At 53.4% G+C, this 23,280-nt stretch overlaps 2 protein-coding genes across 2 annotated transcripts in view; one reads left to right on the forward strand and one right to left on the reverse strand.

Moving 5' to 3' along the window:
* The first annotated feature begins 8,963 nt into the window (after nucleotides 1-8,963).
* Nucleotides 8,964-13,698, forward strand: CHMP2A (charged multivesicular body protein 2A). The gene is made up of 5 exons (XM_038752756.1): nucleotides 8,964-9,151; nucleotides 10,754-10,933; nucleotides 12,640-12,770; nucleotides 13,371-13,432; nucleotides 13,520-13,698. Exons 1-5 carry the CDS (start codon nucleotides 8,984-8,986, stop codon nucleotides 13,648-13,650), a joined length of 672 nt encoding a protein of 223 aa, XP_038608684.1. The 5' UTR covers nucleotides 8,964-8,983; the 3' UTR covers nucleotides 13,651-13,698.
* Nucleotides 13,699-15,376: 1,678 nt separating this feature from the next.
* The window catches only part of TRIM28 (tripartite motif containing 28), a 30,093-nt gene continuing 22,189 nt past the window's right edge, over nucleotides 15,377-23,280 (reverse strand). Inside the window, exons 7-16 of the mRNA XM_038752697.1 lie at nucleotides 19,706-19,852; nucleotides 18,968-19,082; nucleotides 18,052-18,173; nucleotides 17,740-17,779; nucleotides 17,282-17,550; nucleotides 16,323-16,624; nucleotides 16,083-16,233; nucleotides 15,899-15,985; nucleotides 15,674-15,808; nucleotides 15,377-15,594 (exon numbers count right to left, since the gene is read on the reverse strand). Coding sequence (XP_038608625.1) covers nucleotides 15,433-15,594; nucleotides 15,674-15,808; nucleotides 15,899-15,985; nucleotides 16,083-16,233; nucleotides 16,323-16,624; nucleotides 17,282-17,550; nucleotides 17,740-17,779; nucleotides 18,052-18,173; nucleotides 18,968-19,082; nucleotides 19,706-19,852 — 1,530 coding nt within the window. The 3' untranslated portion in view covers nucleotides 15,377-15,432. The remainder of the gene's footprint in view (nucleotides 15,595-15,673; nucleotides 15,809-15,898; nucleotides 15,986-16,082; nucleotides 16,234-16,322; nucleotides 16,625-17,281; nucleotides 17,551-17,739; nucleotides 17,780-18,051; nucleotides 18,174-18,967; nucleotides 19,083-19,705; nucleotides 19,853-23,280) is intronic.

Raw genomic sequence — 23,280 nt, forward strand, 5'->3', positions numbered from 1 at the left:
CCCCGGCCACACATCACCGGCTCCCCATCCTTCCCCCTCTTCGCCAGGGATGGGGGGGTGGATGCTGCCATGAGCGGGGGCCTCCCTGCCTCCCACCCTCCCTCCACTCATCTGGCCTCCAGGCTTCTTCTACAGTTGCAGATATTTATTGGGGGGCGGGAGGGGATCGGGTTGGGGGAGACTGGGGGGGGGTTTGGGAGGGCCTGGCTTCCACCCTCCCCAATCCACCTGGCGACTGCTCCTTTTTTTGTTTCCTCATTTTTTCTTTTTTAAACCAACGTGATTAATCCGGCACTGACTCGAGCAGCGAAGGGGAATCAATTTTCCCTCTCCCCTAATCCCCCCGGCTCTAGGAGGGCAAGGGAACCGGGGGAGAGGAGGCCCGGTTTATCGATCGCCCCTTCCCTGCCCTCTCTTAAAAACTCCTTCCCCCCTTCCCCTCCTAATTGCTCCCTCTGCCCCCCACGCCCTTGACTTTAGTTTCTGTCAGGTTATTAAAGGGGAATGTTACAGCAGTCGTCCGGGCCTCTTTCCTCTATCAATCGTATTTGTTGAGCGCTTACTATGTGCAGAGCGCTGTACCAAGCGCTTGGGAAGTCCAAGTTGGCAACATAGAGAGACAGTCCCTACCCAACAGTGGGCTCACAGTCTAAAATCCAGCTGGTAGGGGCTGGGGGGCGCGGGGGATTTCCTTCATTCACTGTCATATTTACTGAACGCTTAATGTGTGTGTAGAGCCCTGTATTCAGCACTGGGAAAATACAGTTTGGCAACACATAGAGACAATCCCTAATAATAATAATGACGATGATGGCATTTATTAAGCGCTTACTATGTGCAAAGCACTTTTCTAAGCACTGGGGAGATTAATGATAATAATAATGATGGCATTTATTAAGCGCTTACTATGTGCTTTTCTAAGCACTGGGGAGATTAATAATAATAATAATGATGGCATTTATTAAGCGCTTACTATGTGCAAAGCACTTTTCTAAGCACTGGGGAGGTTAATAATAATAATGATGATGGCATTTATTAAGCGCTTACTATGTGCAAAGCACTTTTCTAAGCACTGGGGAGATTAATAATAATAATAATGATGGCATTTATTAAGCGCTTACTATGTGCTTTTCTAAGCACTGGGGAGATTAATAATAATAATGATGGCATTTATTAAGCGCTTACTATGTGCAAAGCACTTTTCTAAGCACTGGGGAGATTAATAATAATAATAATGATGGCATTAAGCGCTTACTATGTGCAAAGCACTTTTCTAAGCACTGGGGAGAGTAATAATAATAATAATGATGGCATTAAGCGCTTACTATGTGCTTTTCTAAGCACTGGGGAGATTAATAATAATAATAATGATGGCATTTATTAAGCGCTTACTATGTGCAAAGCACTTTTCTAAGCACTGGGGAGATTAATAATAATAATAATAATGATGGCATTTATTAAGTGCTTACTATGTGCAAAGCACTTTTCTAAGCACTGGGGAGATTAATAATAATAATAATGATGGCATTTATTAAGCGCTTACTATGTGCAAAGCACTTTTCTGAGCACTGGGGAGATTAATAATAATAATAATGATGGCATTTATTAAGCACTTACTATGTGCAAAGCACTTTTCTAAGCACTGGGGAGATTAATAATAATGATGGCATTTATTAAGCGCTTACTATGTGCAAAGCACTTTTCTAAGCACTGGGGAGGTTAATAATAATAATAATGATGGCATTTATTAAGCGCTTACTATGTACAAAGCACTGTTCTAAGCGCTGGGGAGGTTACAAGGTGATCAGGTTGTCCCACGGGGGGCCTCACAGTTTTAATCCCCATTTTACAGATGAGGTCACTGAGGCACAGAGAAGTGAAGTGACTCGCCCAACGTCACACAGCTGACACTTGGTGGAGCCGGGGCTTGAACCCATGACCTCCGACTCCATTGTCCCACGGGGGGGCTCACAGTCTTCATCCCCATTTTACAGATGAGGTAACGGAGGCACCGAGAAGTTAAGTGACTTGCCCAAAGTCACACAGCCGACAAGCGGCGGAGTCGGGATTCGAACCCATGACCTCTGACTCCAAAGCCCGGGCTCTTTCCACTGAGCCACGCTGCTTCTGTACCCAACAACAGGCTCACAGTCTCAAAGGGGGTGACAGACAACAGAAGGAAACAAGTGGTCAGGCATCAATAGCATCAAAATAGATAAATTCATTCATTCAATCGCACTTATTGAGCACTTACTGTGTGCCGAGCACTGTGCTAAGCGCTTGGGAAGTACAATTCGGCAACAGATGGAGACAGTCCCCACCCAACAACGGGCTCACAGTCTAAAAAGGGGGAGACAGACAACAAAACAACGTGGCTCAGTGGAAAGAGCTTGGGCTTTGGAGTCAGAGGTCATGGGTTCAAATCCCGGCTCTGCCAATTGTCAGCTGTGTGATTTTGGGCAAGTCACCTCACTTCTCTGTACCTCAGTTCCCTCATCTGTAAAATGGGGATGAAGACTGTGAGCCCCCCGTGGGACAACCTGATCACCTTGTATCCTCCCCAGCGCTTAGAACAGTGCTCTGCACATAGTAAGTGCTTAATAAATGCCATTATTATTATTATTATTACTCCCCGGCACCGAGGCGCTCTCAGTCCAGGAAGGCCCTGGTTGGTATGAACACCAGGGAGCTCGCGACAATGGGGATTGAAATGGAGCCCCACATAGGAATTCCCATAGGAAGCGCTTAATAAATACTATTATAATTATTAAAACAAAAGTAGGCTAGCATCAAAAGAAGCAGAGAAGCAGCGTGGCTCAGTGGAAAGAGCACGGGCTTTGGAGTCAGAGGTCATGGGTTCAAATGCCGGCTCTGCCAATTACCAGCTGTGTGACTTTGGGCAAGTCACTTCACTTCCCTGGGCCTCAGTTACCTCATCTGGAAAATGGGGATTAAGACTGTGAGCCCCCTGTGGGACAACCTGATCACCTTGTAACCTCCCCCGCGCTTAGAACAGTGCTTTGCACATAGTGCTTAACAAATACCATTATTATTATTATTATGGGTTCAAGTCCTGGCTGCGCCAATTGTCAGCCGTGTGACTTTGGGCAAGTCACTTCACTTCTCTGGGCCTCAGTTCCCTCATCTGTAAAATGGGGATTAAGACTGTGAGCCCCCCGTGGGACAACCTGATCACCTTGCAACCTCCCCGGCGCTTCGAACAGCGCACACAGTAAGTGCTTAATAAATGCCATGATTATTATTATTATCAAAAGAGAGAAACAATTCTAGATCCAGACACACTTGGGGTTTGGGAGTGTGGCTGAAAGGAGACCTCAGGGAAATCAATCAATCAGTCGTATTTATTGAGTGCTTACTGTGTGCAGAGCACTGGACTAAGCGCTTGGGAAGTCCAAGTTGGCAACATATAGAGACGGTCCCTACCCAGCGGTGGGCTCACAGTCTAAAAGGGGGGAGACGGACAACAAAACCAAACATACTAAGAGAGCAACAGAATTCTAGATCCGGACACATTTGGGGTTTGGGAGTTTGGCTGAAAGGAGACCTCAGGGAAATCAATCAATCAATCGTATTTATTGAGCGCTTACTGTGTGCAGAGCACTGGACTAAGCGCCTGGGAAGTACAAGTTGGCAACATATACAGTCCCTACCCAACAGTGGGCTCACAGTCTAAAAGCGGGAGACGGAGAACAAAACCAAACATACTAAGAGAGCAACAGAATTCTAGATCTGGACACATTTGGGGTTTGGGAGTGTGGCTGAAAGGAGACCTCAGGGAAATCAATCAATCAATCGTATTTATTGAGCGCTTACTGTGTGCAGAGCACTGGACTAAGCGCTTGGGAAGTCCAAGTTGGCAACATAGAGACGGTCCCTACCCAACAGTGGGCTCACAGTCTAGAAGGGGGAAGCAGACAGCAAAACCAAACATACTAAGAGAGCAACAGAATTCTAGATGTAGACACATTTGGGGTTTGGGAGTGTGGCTGAAAGGAGACCTCAGGGAAATCAATCAATCAATCGTATTTACTGAGCGCTTCCTGGGTGCAGAGCACTGGACTAAGCGCTTGGGAAGGACAAGTTGGCAACAGGGGAAGGGACCTGAATTGGGGAAAACTAAAAAGTGGGGCCCTGACAGGGCGTGGGCACAGGGGGCGGGATTCGAACTCGCAGCCCCTGAAGCCAAGCTGGGTGGAGGGCTTTTTTTTTCCCCTCGCGCATGCGCCCTACTACACCCCCCCACCCCCGACTACACTTCTGCGCACGCGTCGCGCGGCGTCGTCCCCTCCCCGCGCCGTGGGCGGTGACGTAATGGCGGGGCACGTCGGCGTGGTGACGTCACCGCGCCGAAGGCGGAAGAGGAGCCAGAGAAGAACAAGAGGCCCAGAGAAGGCGGGCGGCCCTCTGACCCGGAAGCGGAAGCGGAGACCCTCCACCCCCCCCCGGGCCCCCCCCCCACCTGGTGAGTGACCCCTGGGGCCCCCAGGAGGCCCAGCCTGCCAGGGGAGGGACAGGCCCCACGGGACACACCAAGCATAACTAATGTGCGATTTCTTAAGCTCCTCCTATGTGCCAGGCACTGTACTAAGCGCTGGGACACATACAAGGTCATTGGGTTGGATACAATCCCTGGCCCACATGGGGCTTACAGTCCTCATCCCCATTTTACAGGTGAAGGAGAGGACGCACAGAGAAGAATGACAACAGTGATGGGATTTGTTAAACCCTTACTAGGTGCTAAGCACTGAGGGGGATACAAGGTGATCAGGTTGTCCCACATGGGGCTCACAGTCCTCATCCCCATTTTACAGGTGAAGGAGAGGACGCACAGAGAAGAATGACAACAGTGATGGGATTTGTTAAACCCTTACTAGGTACTAAGCACTGAGGGGGATACAAGGTGATCAGGTTGTCCCACATGGGGCTCACAGTCCTCATCCCCATTTTACAGGTGAAGGAGAGGACGCACAGAGAATAATGATAATAGTGATGGGATTTGTTAAACCCTTACTAGGTGCTAAGCGCTGAGAGGGATACAAGGTGATCAGGTTGTCCCACATGGGGCTCACAGTCTTCATCCCCATTTTACAGGTGAAGGAACGGACGCACAGAGAATAGTGATAATAGTGATGGGGTTTGTTAAGCTCTTCTTAGGTTCCAGGCACTGTACTAAGCGCTGGGACACATACAAGGTTATTGGGTTGGATACAATCCCCGTCCCACATGGGGCTCACAGTCTTCATCCCCATTTTACAGGTGAAGGAGAGGACGCACAGAGAATAATGACAACAGTGATGGGATTTGTTAAACCCTTACTAGGTACTAAGCACTGAGGGGGATACAAGGTGATCAGGTTGTCCCACATGGGGCTCACAGTCCTCATCCCCATTTTACAGGTGAAGGAGAGGACGCACAGAGAATAATGATAATAGTGATGGGATTTGTTAAACCCTTACTAGGTGCTAAGCGCTGAGAGGGATACAAGGTGATCAGGTTGTCCCACATGGGGCTCACAGTCTTCATCCCCATTTTACAGGTGAAGGAACGGACGCACAGAGAAGAATGATAATAGTGATGGGGTTTGTTAAGCTCTTCTTAGGTTCCAGGCACTGTACTAAGCGCTGGGACACATACAAGGTGATTGGGTTGGATACAATCCCTGTCCCACATGGGGCTTACAGTCCTCATCCCTATTTTACAGATGAAGGAAAGGACGCACAGAGAAGAATGATAATAGTGATGGGGTTTGTTAAGCTCTTCTTAGGTTCCAGGCACTGTACTAAGCGCTGGGACACATACAAGGTTATTGGGTTGGATACAATCCCTGGCCCACGTGGGGCTCACAGTCCTCATCCCCATTTTACAGGTGAGGGAACGGACGCACAGAGAATAATGATAATAGTGATGGGATTTGTTAAGCCCTTACTAGGTTCCAAGCGCAGAGAGGGATACAAGGTGATCAGGTTGTCCCACATGGGGCTCACAGTCTTCATCCCCATTTTACAGGTGAAGGAACGGACGCACAGAGAATAAATGATAATAGTGATGGGGTTTGTTAAACCCTTACTAGGTGCCAAGCCCTGAGAGGGATACAAGGTGATCAGGTTGTCCCACATGGGGCTCACTGTCTTCATCCCCATTTTACAGATGAAGGAATGGACGCACAGGAAATAATGACAATAGTGATGGGATTTGTTAAACCCTTACTAGGTACTAAGCGCTGAGAGGGATACAAGGTGATCAGGTTGTCCCACATGGGGCTCACAGGCTTCATCCCCATTTTACAGATTAAGGAACGGCTGCACAGAGAATAATGATAATAGTGATGGGGTTTGTTAAGCTCTTCTTAGGTTCCAGGCACTGTACTAAGCGCTGGGACACATACAAGGTTATTGGGTTGGATACAATCCCTGGCCCACGTGGGGCTCACAGTCCTCATCCCCATTTTACAGGTGAATGGAAGGGACGCACAGAGAATAGTGATAATAGTGATGGGGTTTGTTAAACCCTTACTAGGTGCCAAGCGCTGAGAGGGATACAAGGTGATCAGGTTGTCCCACATGGGGCTCACAGTCTTCATCCCCATTTTACAGGTGAAGGAACGGACGCACAGAGAATAATGACAATAGTGATGGGATTTGTTAAACCCTTACTAGGTACTAAGCGCTGAGAGGGATACAAGGTGATCAGGTTGTCCCGCATGGGGCTCACAGTCTTCACCCCCATTTTACAGATTAAGGAACGGCCGCACAGAGAATAATGATAATAGTGATGGGGTTTGTTAAGCTCTTCTTAGGTTCCAGGCACTGTACTAAGCGCTGGGCCACATACAAGGTTATTGGGTTGGATACAATCCCTGTCCCACATGGGGCTCACAGTCTTCATCCCCATTTTACAGGTGAAGGAACGGATGCACAGAAAATAATGACAATAGTGATGGGATTTGTTAAACTCTTACTAGGTACTAAGCGCTGAGAGGGATACAAGGTGATCAGGTTGTCCCACACGGGGCTCACAGTCTTCATCCCCATTTTACAGATTAAGGAACGGCCGCACAGAGAATAATGATAATAGTGATGGGGTTTGTTAAGCTTTTCTTATGTTCCAGGCACTGTACTAAGCGCTGGGACACATACAAGGTTATTGGGTTGGATACAATCCCTGGCCCACGTGGGGCTCACAGTCCTCATCCCCATTTTACAGGTGAATGGAAGGGACGCACAGAGAATGATGATAATAGTGATGGGATTTGTTAAGCTCTTCCTATGTTCCAGGCACTGTACTAAGCGCTGGGCCACATACGAGGTTATTGGGTTGGATACAATCCCCGTCCCACATGGGGCTCACAGTCTTCATCCCCATTTTACAGGTGAAGGAACGGACGCACAGAGAATAAATGATAATAGTGATGGGGTGTGTTAAACCCTTACTAGGTTCCAAGCGCCGAGAGGGATACAGGGTGATCAGGTTGTCCCACATGGGGCTCACAGTCTTCATCCCCATTTTACAGGTGAGGGAACGGACGCACAGAGAATAATGATAATAGTGATGGGATTTGTTAAACGCTTACTAGGTGCCAAGCACTGTTCTAAGCACTGGGGGGGGGATACAAGGTGATCAGGTTGTCCCACGGGGGGCTCACAGTCTTCATCCCCATTTTACAGATGAAGGAACGGATGAACAGAGAATAATGATAATAATGATGGCATTTGTTAAGCGCTTGCTAGGTGCCAAGCACTGTTCTAAGCGCCGGGGAGGTTACAAGGTGATCAGGTTGTCCCACGGGGGGCTCACAGTCTTCATCCCTATTTTACAGATGAGGTAACTGAGGCACAGAGAAGTTAAGTGACTTGCCCAAAGTCACACAGCTGACAGGTGGCAGTGCCAGGATTAGAACCCACGGCCTCTGACTCCCAAGCCACTAAGCCACGCTGCTTCCTAATAATAATAATAATTTTGGTGGTAGTTAGGTGCTTATTATGTGCCAAGCACTGTTCTAAGCGCTGGGAGGGATACAAGGTCATCAGGTTGGACACAGTCCCGGTCCCACATGGGGCTCACAGTCTTGATCCCTATTTTACAGATGAGGGAACGGAGGCACACAGAAGTGCTGGGGTGGATACAAGGTAATCAGGTTGTCCCCCGTGGGGCTCACGCTCCTCATCCCCATTTTCCAGATGAGGGAACTGAGGCTCAGAGAAGTGAGGCGACTTGCCCCAGGTCGCACAGCAGACGACTGTAAGCCCACTGTTGGGTAGGGACCGTCTCTAGATGCTGCCAACTTGGACTTCCCAAGCGCTTCGTACAGTGCTCTGCACACAGCGCTCAATCAATCAATCAATTGTATTTATTGAGCGCTTACTGTGTGCAGAGCACTGTACTAAGCGCTTGGGAAAGTACAAGTTGGCAACATACAGAGACAGTCCCTACCCAACAGCGGACTCACAGTCGAGAAGGGGGAGACAGGGAACAAAACCAAACATAATAACAAAATAAAATAAATAGGATACGTACAAGTAAGATAGTATGTTTGGTTTTGTTCTCTGTCTCCCCCTTTTAGACTGTGAGCCCGCTGTTGGGCAGGGACTGTCTCTCTATGTTGCCAATTTGTACTTCCCAAGCGCTTAGTACAGTGCTCTGCACACAGTAAGCGCTCAATAAATACGATTGATGATGATGATGACAGAGTAATAAATATGTACATACAGATCTACAGGTGCTCAATAAATACGATTGAATGAATGAATGAAAGTGGCGGAGCCGGGATTAAAACCTAGGCCCCTGCTCCTCAGCCGCACTCCTTCCCTGAGGGAGTCCGTGTGCCTGGGTATCGGGGACGGCTTCCCGGAGGAGGCGGGACCGGTCGCGGGCCGACAACAGAGGCAGCCTCCCCAGTCGCGCTCCGGACGCGCCGACGCCTCTCCGCCCGACGGCCCCTTCTCCCCCCGGCCAGGGCCCGGCCATGGAGCTGCTGTTTGGGCGCCGGAAGACCCCGGAGGAGCTGCTGCGGCAGAACCAGCGAGCGCTGACCCGGGCCATGCGGGAGCTCGACCGGGAGCGGCAGAAGCTGGAGACGCAGGAGAAGAAGATCATCGCCGACATCAAGAAGATGGCCAAGCAGGGCCAGATGGTGAGCCCGGGACGGGGACGCGGACGGCAGAACCACCGGACTAAGCGCTTGGGAAGTCCAGGTTGGCAACGTCTAGAGACGGTCCCTACCCAGCAGTGGGCTCGCAGTCTAAAAGGGGGAGACAGAGAACGAAACCAAACATACTAACAAAATAAAATAAATAGAATAGATATGTACAAGTTAAATAGAGTAGTAAATATGTCAAGCCCTACTGAGAGCTCACCTCCTCCAGGAGGCCTTCCCAGACTGAGCCCCTTCCTTCCTTTCCCCCTCTCCATCCCCCCATCTTACCTCCTTCCCTTCCCCACAGTACCTGTATATATGTATATATGTTTGTACAGATTTGTTACTCTATTTATTTATTTATTGTACTTGTACATATCTATCCTATTTATTTTATTTTGTTAGTATGTTTGGTTTTGTTCTCCGTCTCCCCCTTTTAGGCTGTGAGCCCACTGTTGGGTAGGGACTGTCTCTCTATGTTGCCAACTTGTACTTCCCAAGCGCTTAGTTCAGTGCTCTGCACACAGTAAGCGCTCAATAAATACGATTGATTGATTGATTGATTGTCTCCCCCTTTTAGACTGTGAGCCCACTGTTGGGTAGAGACCGTCTCTAGATGTTGCCAGCTTGTACTTCCCAAGCGCTTAGTCCAGTGCTCTGCACACGGTAAGCGCTCAATAAATACGATTGATGATGATGATGATGATGCACAAACATATATACAGGTGCTGTGGGGAAGGGAAGGAGGTAAGATGGGGAGAGGGCAGAGGGGCGAGGGGAGGATACAAGGTGATCAGGTTGTTCCATGTGGGGCTCACAATCTTAATCCCCATTTTCCAGATGAGGGAACTGAGGCCCGGAGAAGTGAAGTGACTTGCCCAAAGTCACCCAGCTAAGAGGCGGAGCTGGGATTTGAACCCACGACCTGTGACTCCAAAGCCCGGGCTCTTTCCACTGAGCCACGTTGCTTCCCCTCTAAGCAATCAATCAATCAATCAATCAATCTTATTTATTGAGCGCTTACTGAGTGCAGAGCACTGTACTAAGCTCTTGGGAAGTCCAAGTTGGCAACATATAGAGACGGTCCCTACCCAACAGTGGGCTCACAGTCTAAAAGGGGGAGACAGAGAACAAAACCAAACATACTAACAAAATAAAATAAATAGAATAGATATGTACAAGTAAAATAAATATATAAATAGAGTAGTAAATATGTACAAACATATATGCAGGTGCTGTGGGGAAGGGAAGGAGGTAAGATGGGGAGAGGGCAGAGGGGCGAGGGGAGGATACAGGGTGATCAGGTTGTTCCATGGGGGGCTCACAATCTTAATCCCCATTTTCCAGACGAGGGAACTGAGGCCCGGAGAAGTGAAGTGACTTGCCCAAAGTCACCCAGCTAAGTGGCGGAGCTGGGATTTGAACCCGCGACCTCTGACTCCAAAGCCCGGGCTCCTTCCACTGAGCCACGCTGCTTCCCCTCTAAGCAATCAATCCGTCAGTCGTATTTATTGAGCGCTTACTGTGTGCAGAGCACTGTGCTAAGCGCTTGGGAAGTACAAGCTGGCAACATCTAGAGACGGTCCCTCCGCCCTCTAGGACGCCGTGAAGATCATGGCCAAGGACCTGGTGCGGACCCGCCGCTACGTCAAGAAGTTCATCCTGATGCGGGCCAACATCCAGGCCGTGTCGCTCAAGATCCAGACGCTGAAGTCCAACAACAGCATGGCCCAGGCCATGAGGGGCGTCACCAAGGCCATGGGCACCATGAACCGGCAGGTAAGGGGGACGGGGGGCCGGGGGCCGGGGAGAAGCTTCTTCAGAACCCACCTGCCCGTCCTCCACGGTAACGGTGCGAACGGCGGCGGCTACTTGGGAAGCACCTACTGTGGGAAGCAGGGTGGCCCAGTGGAAAGAGCCCGGGCTTTGGAGTCCGAGGGCGTGCGTTCAAATCCCGGCTCCGCCAGCTGTCAGCTGGGTGACTTTGGGCGGGTCGCCTCACTGCTCTGCAAAATGGGGATTAAGAGTGTGAGTCCCACGTGGGACAACCTGATCGCCTTGTAGCCTGCCCAGTGCTTTGCACATAGTAAGCGCTTAATAAATGCCCTCATCATTATGATTATTATTATTATTCTCTGGGCCTCAGTTACCTCATCTGGAAAATGGGGGTGAAGACCGTGAGCCCCCCGAGGGACAACCTGATCACTTTGTAACCTCCCCAGCACTTAGAACAGTGCTTTGCACATAGTAAGCGCTTAATAAATGCCGTCATTATGATGATTATTATTCTTCTCTGGGCCTCAGTTACCTCATCTGGAAAATGGGGATGAAGACTTTGAGCCCCCCGAGGGACAACCTGATCACTTTGTGACCTCCCCAGCGCTTAGAACAGGGCTTTGCACATAGTAAGCGCTTAATAAATGCCCTCATCATTATGATTATTATTATTATTCTCTGGGCCTCAGTTACCTCATCTGGAAAATGGGGATGAAGACTGTGAGCCCCCCGAGGGACAACCTGATCACTTTGTAACCTCCCCAGCGCTTAGAACAGTGCTTTGCACATAGTAAGCGCTTAATAAATGCCATTATTATGATGATGATGATTATTCTCTGGGCCTCAGTTACCTCATCTGTAAAATGGGGATGAAGACTGTGAGCCCCCCGAGGGACAACCTGATCACTTTGTAATCTCTCCAGCGCTTAGAACAGTGCTTTGCATATAGTAAGAGCTTAATAAATGCCATCATTATTATGATGATTATTATTATTCTCTGGGCCTCAGTTACCTCATCTGTAAAATGGGGATGAAGACTGTGAGCCCCCCAAGGGACAACCTGATCACCTTGTAACCTCCGCAGCACTTAGAACAGTGCTTTGCACATAGTAAGCACTTAATAAATGCCATCATTATTATTATTATTATCTGGAGTCAGAGGTCATGGGTTCAAATCCCGGCTCCGCCAGTTGTCAGCTGTGTGACTTTGGGCAAGTCCACTTCTCTGGGTCTCACTTTCCTCATCTGTAAAATGGGGATGAAGACGGTGAGCCCCCCGTGGGACAACCGGATCACTCTGTAACCAACTGTTGCCAATTTGTACTTCCCAAGCGCTTAGTACCGTGCTCTGCACATAGTAAGCGCTCAATAAATACGATTGATGTAACCTCCTCAGCACTTAGAAAAGTACTTTGCACATAGTAAGCGCTTACTAAATGCCATTATTTTTATTATTACGGGCCAAGCACGGTATTAAGCGCTGGGGTGGATACAAGCAAATCAGGTTGGACAAAGTCCCCGTCCCACGTGGGGCTCACAGTCTCAATCCCCATTTTCCAGGTTAGGTCACTGAGGCCCAGAGAATGAAGTGACTGGCCCAAGGTCACACAACAGACAAGTGCCGGGGAAGTGGGGGGCGGGGGGGATCGTGAGCGGGTGGAGGAGGAGGAGGAGGAGGGTGACCCCGCTCCCCACCCCGGGGGTCCCAGCTAAAGCTGCCCCAGATCCAGAAGATCATGCAGGAGTTCGAGAAGCAAGCGGAGATCATGGACATGAAGGAGGAGATGATGAACGACGCCATCGACGACGCCATGGGAGACGAAGAGGACGAGGAGGAGAGGTGTGCCGGGAGGGAAGGGGCGCGGGCCGGGAGAGGAGGCCCGCCTCATCATCATCATCATCATCATCGATTGTATTTATTGAGCGCTTACTGTGTGCAGAGCACTGTACTAAGCGCTTGGGAAGTACAAGTTGGCAACACATAGAGACAGTCCCTACCCAACAGTGGGTTCACAGTCTAAAAGGGGGAGACAGAGAACAGAACCAAACATACCAACAAAATAAAATAAATAGAATAGATATGTACAAGTAAAATAAAGAGTAATAAATATGTACAAACATATAATTATAAGAATGTAAGAAGCAGCGTGGCTTAATGGAAAGAGCACGGGCTTTGGAGTCAGAGGCCATGGGTTCAAATCTTGCCTCCGCCAACTGTCAGCTGTGTGACTTTGGGCAAGTCACTTCGCTTCTCTGTGCTTCAGCTACCTCAATGGGGATTAAGACTGCGAGCCCCCCGCGGGACAACCTGATCACCTTGTAACCTCCCCAGAGCTTAGAACAGTGCCAAGCGCTTAGTACAGTGCTCTGCACATAGTAAGCGCTCGATAAATACGATCGATGATGATGATGACGACTGACCTCTCCCTTTCTCCGCCAGCGACGCCGTGGTGTCCCAGGTGCTGGATGAACTGGGCCTCAGCCTGACGGATGAGCTTTCCAGTGAGTGGCCGCCCCCTCCCCCTCCCGCCCCCGGCCCCCCGACTTCTCGGCCTCCCCTTACGCCCCTCCATCCTCTCCTCCCCGCAGACCTGCCGTCCACCGGAGGGTCCCTCAGCGTGGCGGGAGCCGGGAAGAAAACGGAGCCGTCGTCATCGGCGGCGCTGGCCGACGCCGACGCGGACCTGGAGGAACGGCTCAAGAACCTGCGGCGGGATTGAGCGGGGCCCGGTCCCCCGGCCTCTCCCCGAGACCCGGGGGGAGCAGGGTGGGGGTCCGGGTGGCAGGGTTGGGGTGGGGGGTCCGCTGCAGGACCTGGGAATAAAGGATTTGTACTGACTCGGGCTTGTGTTGGTGTCTATATGGGGGTGGGAGGGCAGGCATCTGGCGCCGTGGCACATTGGCCAGGGTTGGGGTGGCGTCTTTTGGCATCCGTTAAGGGACAACCTTTATTTTAACTACTGCCAGGGGGAGTGGAGTATCCTCCGGGAGCCAGGCAAGGCACAACTTCCTCAAATCTGGTTCCTAATCCTTACGTTTTTCTTCACCTGCTCCGCGTGAGAGAGCCGGGTTGGTTGGAGCATGCGTGTTGGGCGGGGGGCACCGACGGCCCCCCCCCGCTGTTGCTCCCTCAGGGGCTGGGGGACCCGTTCCCGGGGGGCTTCCTGGCCCCCCCCCAGAATGCCTGCCAGGCTGGGGCAGGGCATTACAACCCGTCCCACACTATTGTGCTGGGGGTTGGGCGTCCCAGCGATGAGCTGCTCTGCTCTCCTCTCTGCAAGATTCAGGCTGGTTGCTGGGGGCAGTTGGGAGAATGCCAGCCCGCCCCAATCAATTGTATTTATTGAGCGCTTACTGTGTGCAGAGCACTGTACTAAGCGCTTGGGAAGTACAAGTTGGCAACACACAGAGACAGTCCCTACCCAACAGTGGGCTCACAGTCTAGAAGGGGGGAAGCGGGGCCCACACACAAGCCTTACCGAGGTCCCCACTGGGGAAAACAGGCAGTTTGTAGCCCACCTCGCCTTCCACACCTAGTTGGGGGACGCCAGAACCGCTCGCTCGCCTCATCTCCACCCGCTGCGACCCCGTTTCTTTAGGGCCCCCAAGGCTGGGGATTTAGACCTGTGGCCATGGCAGCGGCAAACGCTCAGCTTGCTCGTGCAGCCAAGGGAACATGCTGCCCTCCCTCGGGGGGAGTTTAGTTGGGTGCAATTCTGGCTGATCAGTAGGAGCCACGGAGAAACAGGCAGCAAAGAGATTTTTCTAGGCTTGTTTTTTCTACAAAGCAGCATGGCCTACAAGCCTGGAAGTCCTCAGAACCTGGGTTCTAATTCCGGCTCCGCCCCTTGCCTGCTGTGCACCCACAGGCAAGTCGCTTCACTTCTCTGGCCCCTCCGTTACCGCCTCTGAACTGGGAATTACAACCGATAACCCGCGAGCGGTCAGAGACTGTCCGATCTAATTTTCTTGTATCCTTCGCAGCACTTAGTACAGTACGTGGCACACGGCAAGCACAACGTATAACTCTTATTATTCCGCTTCTACCCTCCCCACCCAGTCAGCGAGGGCAAGCAGAAAAGGGGGCCAACCGGACACGCTTTCCTCCCCGTCCCCTGCCCCTCCGAGACCAGAGCGCTTGGTCCTCAAGTGCCCCGCTCCCTCCTGCTGTGGGGATAAAGGTGACTTGGAGCTCCCCTGGTAGCCCCAGGATGGGGCAGTAAAGGAAGCTGGCCCTGCCCCTCGTCCCCCACCACCACCCCATCGGGGCAAATTCGGATAAAGCCGCGTCGTCTCCGCCCCGGCTGGCCACCTTCGCTCTTCCTCCGCGCCAGTCGAGGCTGGTGGGAACATTTTTATTAAATCCTCAGTACAAGTAAAAACCTTATCGGGGTTGGGGGGGGGGCGGAGGGGGAGGGATGGGAGGGGGCGGGGGGTGTCCTGCAGTAAGGCTGGGGGCGGAGGGAGCAGGGGCAGGGGCGGGAAGGGAGCGTGGCGGTCTCTCACAGGGCAGCGGGGCCGGCCCCCAGCTCCAGGGCCAGGGGGCCCGAGCCGGGGGGCGGCTCCACCAGCACCGCCGAGAACTTAGTGTCTCCGAACGCTTCGTTCATGCGGGTCTCGAAGAAACGCTGCAGCCCGATGATGGACTGCACCTCCGCCTTGTCCTGCGAGGGAAGGGGAAGCGGGCGGTCAGGGGGGCGCGGAGCCGGCGGCGGGCCTCCCCCTCCCCAGGCCCGGCCCCACCTCCGTGAGCTTGTTGAACTGCTTGAACATCCGGCCCACGTCCTGGGCGAACTCCTGGGGCGAGCTGTAGGGCGGGGACAGCTTCTCCTGCAGCCGGGCCCGGATCAGCGTCAGGTCCACGGTGGTCGGCCGCTCCTGCGCGGGGAGGACGGCTGCTCGCCAGGCCCCGGACCCCCCCAAGTCCCGCATCCCGTCCCGCCCGCCCACCCCCGGCCCGGGACTCACCGAGGCGGAGGCGGGGGGCGCGGAGAGCCGGTGCAGGGGCCGGCAGGGCTCGTGGCACAGCAGGGCCAGCAGAACTCGCTCACACTTCTGCCCTCCACAGAGAAGGACGCAGCCTCAGGGCGGGAAGGGCGAGGCGGGGGCGTCCCGCTCTCCCTCCACATCCCCCCCGTCTCCTCCTTCCTACCTGCTGACTGGCGGCGGACAGCTTGGCGGGCCGGGGGGCGGAGGCGGGGTCGGCACCGGGGACGGGGGAGGCGGCGGCCCTCGCGGCCAGGGCGCCGTCGTCCTCCTTGCCGTCCGGCGGGTCCTGGCACAGGGAGCAGCTCCAGTCTTCGCTACGGGAGAGGGGACGGGGTGACGGCCGGCGGACGGGGGCCCGTGCCCCCGCGGGGCCCGAGAGGGAGCAGCCCCCGCGCCCCCGTACCTGGGCACCTCCTGCAGGGCGGGCAGGTGGCAGTCGAGGTGGAAGCAGAGCTCGCACTGACCGCACGCCACCAGCTCGCCGGCCTTCTGGCAGACGCGGCAGGCGGCGGGGCCCGGGCCGCCGGCGGCCACCCCGGCCTCCGGGCCGCCGAGCACCTCCGGCCCCGAGCTGGTGCTGCCGCTGGGGGAGGCCAGGCGCGGCCCCTCGCCGGCGGACGGCTCCAGGGGAGGCAGCAGGAGCGGCTTCGTCTCCACCCCCTCCGCTCCCGGCCCGGCCCCGATGGCGGCCTCGGTCTCTTCCTCCTGCCGGCGGACGGAAAAGTCGGGGTCCGCGGCGGCGGGCGGGAAGGAAGGGAGCCTTCCTTGAGGCCGTCCCCTCACCCCCGACCGCCGTCAGCCCCCCCGGCTCCCGCTCCATGTGTATCTGTACAGACTTATTACCCCATTTTACTTGTACATATTTTGTTATTTACCACTCTATTTCATTAATGACACACACAGAGCTTTAATTCTATTTCGTTCTGACGATTTTGACACCCGTCTCCACATTCTGTTTGTCGCCGTCTGTCTCCCCCTCAGGATGATGGCATTTATTAAGCGCTTACTATGCGCAAAGCACCGTTCTAAGCGCTGGGGAGGTTACAAGGTGATCGGGTTGTCCCCCGGGGGGCTCCCAGTCTTCATCCCCATTTAACAGATGAGGTCACCGAGGCCCGGAGAAGTGGAGCGACTTGCCCGAAGTCACACGGCCGACGGCTGGCGGGGCCGGGATTTGAACCCATGACCTGCGACTCCAAAGCCCGGGCTCTTTCCACGGAGCCGCGCCGCTCCTTCTAGACCGCGAGCCCGTTGGCGGGTAGGGACCGTCCGTGTTGCCGACTTGTACTTCCCCGGCGCTCGGTACGGCGCCCTGCACACGGTAAGCGCTCGCTAAACAGGACCGAATGAATGAGCACCCACCTTCACTATGGCCATGCCGGGCGGAGCGGGGCCCCCCGGCCCCCCTTGCTGGCCGCCCCGCTCGATGACGATAAGGTTGTAGTCCTCGTTGGTGGTGCCGGGGAAGACCTTGAAGACGGGGGGCTGGCTGTCCGCCGTCAGGTCCAGGTCCAGCCGCTCCAGGCTGACGCGGGGCACCTTGCGCATGATGCCGCTCACGTCCCCCTCGCCCGCGGGCCGGGGCCGCCGGATCCCCGACACGTGGGGCTCCACGCTCCCGTAGCTGCTTTCTGGAGGCGGATGGGTCTGTCGGACCCCGGGATCCCTTCCCCCCCCAGCCCAAGCGGGGACCGGACCAAATTCCGGCTGCCCTAGTCTCCCCTGAGGGGCGGGGGTGTCTTCTAATCTTCTAAGCATTCCTCCCCCAACCCCACCCGCCCCCGGGCTCTTCCTCTCTGTCCCCCCACCTGGCCCCTCACCTGGACCAAAGCCACCGTATCCTTCCTGGACGTCCATGAGCTGGCCAGGGCCGACGGGAAAAATCAGACGGTGAGCGAGCGAGCGAGCGAGGGGATGTGGGAGTGTGCACGCGAGGGGTGCGGAGGGGAGGACGGGCACGCAGGACCGCTCCGCTCCAGCCCGAAGGTGGTGATCATCATCATCAATCGTATTTATTGATTGGTGGTGGAAGCCCTTGGCGGCAGCGTCTGAGGTAGCAAGACTGCACCCCCCACCCTCCTCCTCCTCGGGTAGCCCCGGGATTCCTGACCGAAGGCCCAGAGGCTGCTTACCTGACTCCCAGTGACTCCTGATTTGGGTCCAAGGGGAGCCGAACTGAGGCCTGGGGGTCTGGGTGGGGCCATGGCTGGGGGACCGCCCCCCGAGAGGCCACTCCGCTCAGAGACAATCTTTCCTGCGGGAGAAGACCAACGGGTTGAGTGAAGGACCACCCCACACCTCCCCGGTCCCCGTGGCTCGGGAATCCCTCAGGCCGGGGGCTCACACGGGGCAGTATACGAGACCCCCGGGCACCTCCGGTCATCACACAGGGGCGGACCGCTCCCTTTTCCAAGCGCTTAGTAAAGTTCTCTGCCCACTACTGCGAGCCCGGGGGTCGTTGGGCAGGGACTGTCTCCATCTGCGGCCGAACTGGACTTTCCAAGTGCTCAGTAAACACTCAATAAATACGACTGACTGAATGAGTGGATCCAGTAAGGACGTGCCTTGTGTTCGGTCTTGACTGCGTTGGAGAAGCAGCGTGGCTCAGTGGAAGGGGCCGGGGATTCAGGTCACGGGTTCTAATCCCCCCTCCGCCACTTGTAGGCTGTGTGACTCTGGGCAAGTCACTTCACTTCTCTGGGCCTCAGTCACCTCATCTATAAAATGGGCATTAAAGACTGAGCCCTACATGGGACATGTTCTCTGTCCCCTCCCTTTTAGACTGTGAGCCCACTGTTGGGTAGGGACTGTCTCTATATGGTGCCAACTTGGACTTCCCAAGCGCTTAGTACAGTGCTCTGCACACAGTAAGCGCTCAATAAATACGATTGATTGATTACCTGATAACCTTGTATCCACCCCAGCGCTTCGAACAATGCTTGGCACATAGTAAGCGCTTAACAGATACCATCATCATCCCCATCATCACGGTCAGCGCTCAATAAGCACGACTGGACGAACGCCTGAAGGGCTGAGCGGGCCACCCACCGAAGGCCTCGGCGCTCTTGGTCCAGGCGGTGAGGTCCCACTGAAACTTCATGTCTCCCTGGGGCTCCACGGGGTCCACGATCATCTTCAGCGCTCGCTGCAGCTGAAAGTAGATCTGGGGGAGGGGGGCGAGGCTCAGGGGGCTCCCCCAGCCTCCACCTAGCCGGAGTTTGGCTCCTCCCCGGGGGGCAGAGGCCGCGGCAGTACCGGTTGGGACGACGGTTTTTGGAGCACGTGACTCTCTCCCCCTCGTCCCCCTCTCCATCCCCCCATCTTACCTCCTTCCCTTCCCCACAGCACCTGTATATATGTATATATGCTTGTACAGATTTATTACTCTATTTATTTTACTTGTACACATCTATCCTGTTTATTTTATTTTGTTAGTATGTTTGGTTTTGTTCTCTGTCACCCCCTTTTAGACTGTGAGCCCACTGTTGGGTAGGGACTATGTTGCCGATTTGTACTTCCCAAGCGCTTAGTCCAGTGCTCTGCACATAGTAAGCGCTCAATAAATACGATTGATGATGATGGGGCGGGCTGCCTGACCTCACAGGGCTCGGGGAGAAGAAGGGAAGCTCCCTCTCCGGTACCAATCTCGGGCCGACTCGGCATCGGGCCTCCGGCCGTTCTACTGGCCAACGGGGCAGGCGGGCCTCACCTTCCCGCCGCCGCCGCCGCCCCCCCCCGTCCCGACCCCGCAACGGGGCTCCTCGGGTGGTTCCCGGCCGGCCTCACCAGTCTCTTGGAGAGCAGCAGGGCGGTGTTGTTGTCGCTCTCCAGGGCCCACGAGGCAAAGCGCAGGATGTGCTCCTGGTGCCGCTGCAGTTTGGTCATGGCCCAGTGCTGCCGCTCCAGGCGCTCCTGCTGCCCTTCGGTCACTTTCTGCAGAGGACCCAGGCCTCCGTCAGGGGGTCAGGGCGAGGGGCTCCTCCCCTACGGTGCCCCCTCCGCCCCCACACTGTCCCACCGTCGACCCCCGGCCCACGTCCTCCCCCTGGCCCGAAACGCCCTCCCTCCGCACATCCGCCAAGCTAGCTCTCCCCCTCCCTTCCAAGCCCTACTGAGAGCTCACCTCCTGCAAGAGGCCTTCCCACACTGAGCCCCCTTCTCCTCTCCTCCTCCCCATAGTAGTAGTAATAATAATAATAATAATAATAATAATAATAATAATAATGGCATTTATTAAGCGCTTACTATGTGCAAAGCACTGTTCTAAGCGCTGGGGAGGTTACAAGGTGATCAGGTTGTCCCACGTAGGGCTCACAGTCTTCACCCCCATTTTACAGATGAGGTAACTGAGACACAGAGAAGTTAAGTGACTTGCCCAGAGTCACACAGCTGCCAACTGGCCGAGCCGGGATTTGAACCCATGACCTCTGACTCCAAAGCCCGCGCTCTTCTCCACTGAGCCATACTGCTTCTGCCCCATCCCCGCCACCCTACCTCCTTCCCCTCCCCACAGCACCTGTATATATGCTTTTAGACTGTGAGCCCACTGTTGGGTAGGGACTGTCTCTATATGTTGCCAATTTGTACTTCCCAAGCGCTTAGTACAGTGCTCTGCACACAGTAAGTGCTCAATAAATACAATTGATGATGTTTGTACACTTATTACTCTACTTGTACATATTTACTATTCTATTTATTTTGTTAAAGATGTGCATCTAGCTTTATTTCTATTTATTCCGATGACTTGACACCCGTCCACATGTTATGTTTCGTTGTCCGTCTCCCCCTTCTAGACTGTGAGCCCATTGTTGGGTAGGGGACGTCTCCCTATGTTGCCGCCTTGTACTTCCCAAGCGCTTAGTACAGTGCTGTGCACACAGTAAGCACTCAATAAATACGACTGAATGAATGAATCCATTTCAAAGGGGGCCCTCAACAAAGAGACACCAGAGGGCACCTCCCTGCTGCTCTCCCTCCTTCCTGTTCATCATCAATCGTATTTATTGAGCGCTTACTATGTGCAGAGCACTGTACTAAGTGCTGTACTGTTCCCCCTCCTACTTGGTGAATCCCCTGTGGGACCTGATTATCTTGACTCTACTCCTGCGCTTAGTACAGTGAACTTAGAGAAGCAGCGTGGCTCAGTGGAAAGAGCCCAGGCTTAGGAGTCAGAGGTCATGGGTTCCAATCCCGGCTCCACCAGTTGTCAGCTGGGTGATTTTGGGCAAGTCAGGCACCGAGAAGTGAAGTGTCAGTTACCTCATCTGGAAAATGGGGATTAATAATAATAATAATAACAATAATGACATTTATTAAGCGCTTACTATGTGCAAAGCACTCTTCTAAGCGCTGGGGAGGATACAAGGTGATTAGGTTGTCCCACGGGGGGGGGGGGGGCTCACAGTCTTAACCCCCATTTTACAGATGAGGGAACTGAGACACAGAGAAGTTAAGTGACTGTAAGCCCTCCCAGTGGGTCAACCTGATCACCTTGTAACCTCCCCAGCGCTTAGAACAGTGCTATGCACACCGTAAGCGCTTAATAAATTCTAGACTGTGAGCCCACTGTTGGGTAGGGACTGTCTCTATATGTTGCCAACTCGGACTTCCCAAGCGCTTAGTACAGTGCTCTGCATACAGTAAGTGCTCAATAAATACAACTGAATGAATGAATGAATGAATAAATGCCATCATTATTATTACTGCAGTGCCTGGCACACAGTAAGCACTTAAATACCACAAATGTTATTACTGTTACACCCAGAAACCAGAATTACTCACTACCCACTCCCCTCCCCAAAACTAAACCCTAGACAAACGTCATAGCTCTTCCCCCAGAGATGGCTCCCACAATCCCTCCCGCTGCTCTGCTCAAGCAAAACTCAATAACTGATGGTATCTGGTAGGCGCTTACTATGTGCCGGGCACTGTAATAACACTAATAATAATGGTATTTGTTCAGCCTTACTCTGTGCCGGGCACTGTATTAAAAGCTGGGGTGCATATAATAATAATAACAAGTATTTGTTAAGCGCTTACTATGTGCCGAGCACCGTTTTAAGTGTAGACTGTGAGCCCACTGTTGGGTAGGGACCGTCTCTATATGTTGCAAACTTGTACTTCCCAAGCGCTTAGTACAGTGCTCCGCACACAGTAAGCGCTCAATAAATACGATTGAATGAATGAATGGAGTGGGGGGGGGGGGGAGAATACAAGGTAATCAAGGTTGTCCCACGTGGGGTTCACAGTCTTAATCCCCATTTTCCAGATGAGGGAACCGAGGCCCAGAGAAGTGAAGTGACCTGACCAAGGTCACACAGCTGACAAGTGGCGGAGTCAGAATTCGAAGCCATGACCTTCTGATTTCCCAGGCTCTATCTGCCAGGCCACGCTGCTTCTCTAATACCCACTGCCCGGGATTTATCCGGCGGCTCAAAGGCAGGAGAACCACCATCGCCTCCGGAAAAAAAAAACCCACTACTTCCTCCCCTTTTGGCCAGTCACAGCTCTTTCTTTGATTCCTCCCATTTGGAATTTTTTGCTCTGCTGGAGTCAATCATCATCATCAATCGTATTTATTGAGCGCTTACTGTGTGCAGAGCACTGTACTCAGCGCTTGGGAAGGCCAAGTTGGCAACATATAGAGACAGTCCCTACCCAACAGTGGGCTCACAGTCTAAATCTGACCCCTCAGTGCCCAAGTAGACCCAAATTTACCTTGTACCCTCATTTTTTTTTTCCTAATTGTACTTGTTTGGTTGCCCACCTCCCCAAAGATGCCAGCAGAGTTATATCTAGTTGCCGGCCCTCCGCTACTAAAGGATGACGGCAGCACTGGGCTGACTGGACCAGTGTCCCCTTTACTGGTTCCAGCCTCCCGGCGGAGTCTCCCCGCCTGCCCGGGCCTGCCAGGACTAGTCTGGGGAACAACCAGCCAGGTGCCCCCAGCCATCTCCCCCAAGCAGACTCGTGGCTCGGTGGAAAGAGCCCGGGCTTTGGAGTCGGAGGTCATGGGTTCAAATCCCAGCTCTGCCAGTGTCAGCTGTGTGATTTTGGGCAAGTCACTTCATTTCTCTGGGCCTCAATTCCCTCATCTGTTAAACAGGGATGAAGACTGTGAGCCCCCCGTGGGACAACCTGATCACCTTATAACCTCCCCAGTGCTTAGAGCAGTGCTTTGCACATAATAATAATAATAATTGGCATTTGTTAAGCGCTTACTATGTGCAAAGCACTGTTCTAAGCTCTGGGGAGGATACAGGGTGATCAGGTTGTCTCCCCCTTTTAGACTGTGAGCCCACTGCTGGGTAGGGACTGTCTCTATATGTTGCCAGTTTGTACTTCCCAAGCGCTTAGTACAG

This window comes from Tachyglossus aculeatus, chromosome 10, assembly GCF_015852505.1.
Source record: "Tachyglossus aculeatus isolate mTacAcu1 chromosome 10, mTacAcu1.pri, whole genome shotgun sequence".
In the NCBI taxonomy this organism is placed as follows: Eukaryota; Metazoa; Chordata; class Mammalia; order Monotremata; family Tachyglossidae; genus Tachyglossus; species Tachyglossus aculeatus.

Bases quoted from the DNA above. Each gene is read 5' to 3' on its own strand.
- CHMP2A (XM_038752756.1), top strand. From the start codon at position 8,984: ATGGAGCTGCTGTTTGGGCGCCGGAAGACCCCGGAGGAGCTGCTGCGG. The intron at 10,934-12,639 runs GTAAGGGGGACG...CGGGGGTCCCAG, and splicing joins TGGGCACCATGAACCGGCAG to CTAAAGCTGCCCCAGATCCA. The intron at 12,771-13,370 runs GTGTGCCGGGAG...TTTCTCCGCCAG, and splicing joins GAAGAGGACGAGGAGGAGAG to CGACGCCGTGGTGTCCCAGG.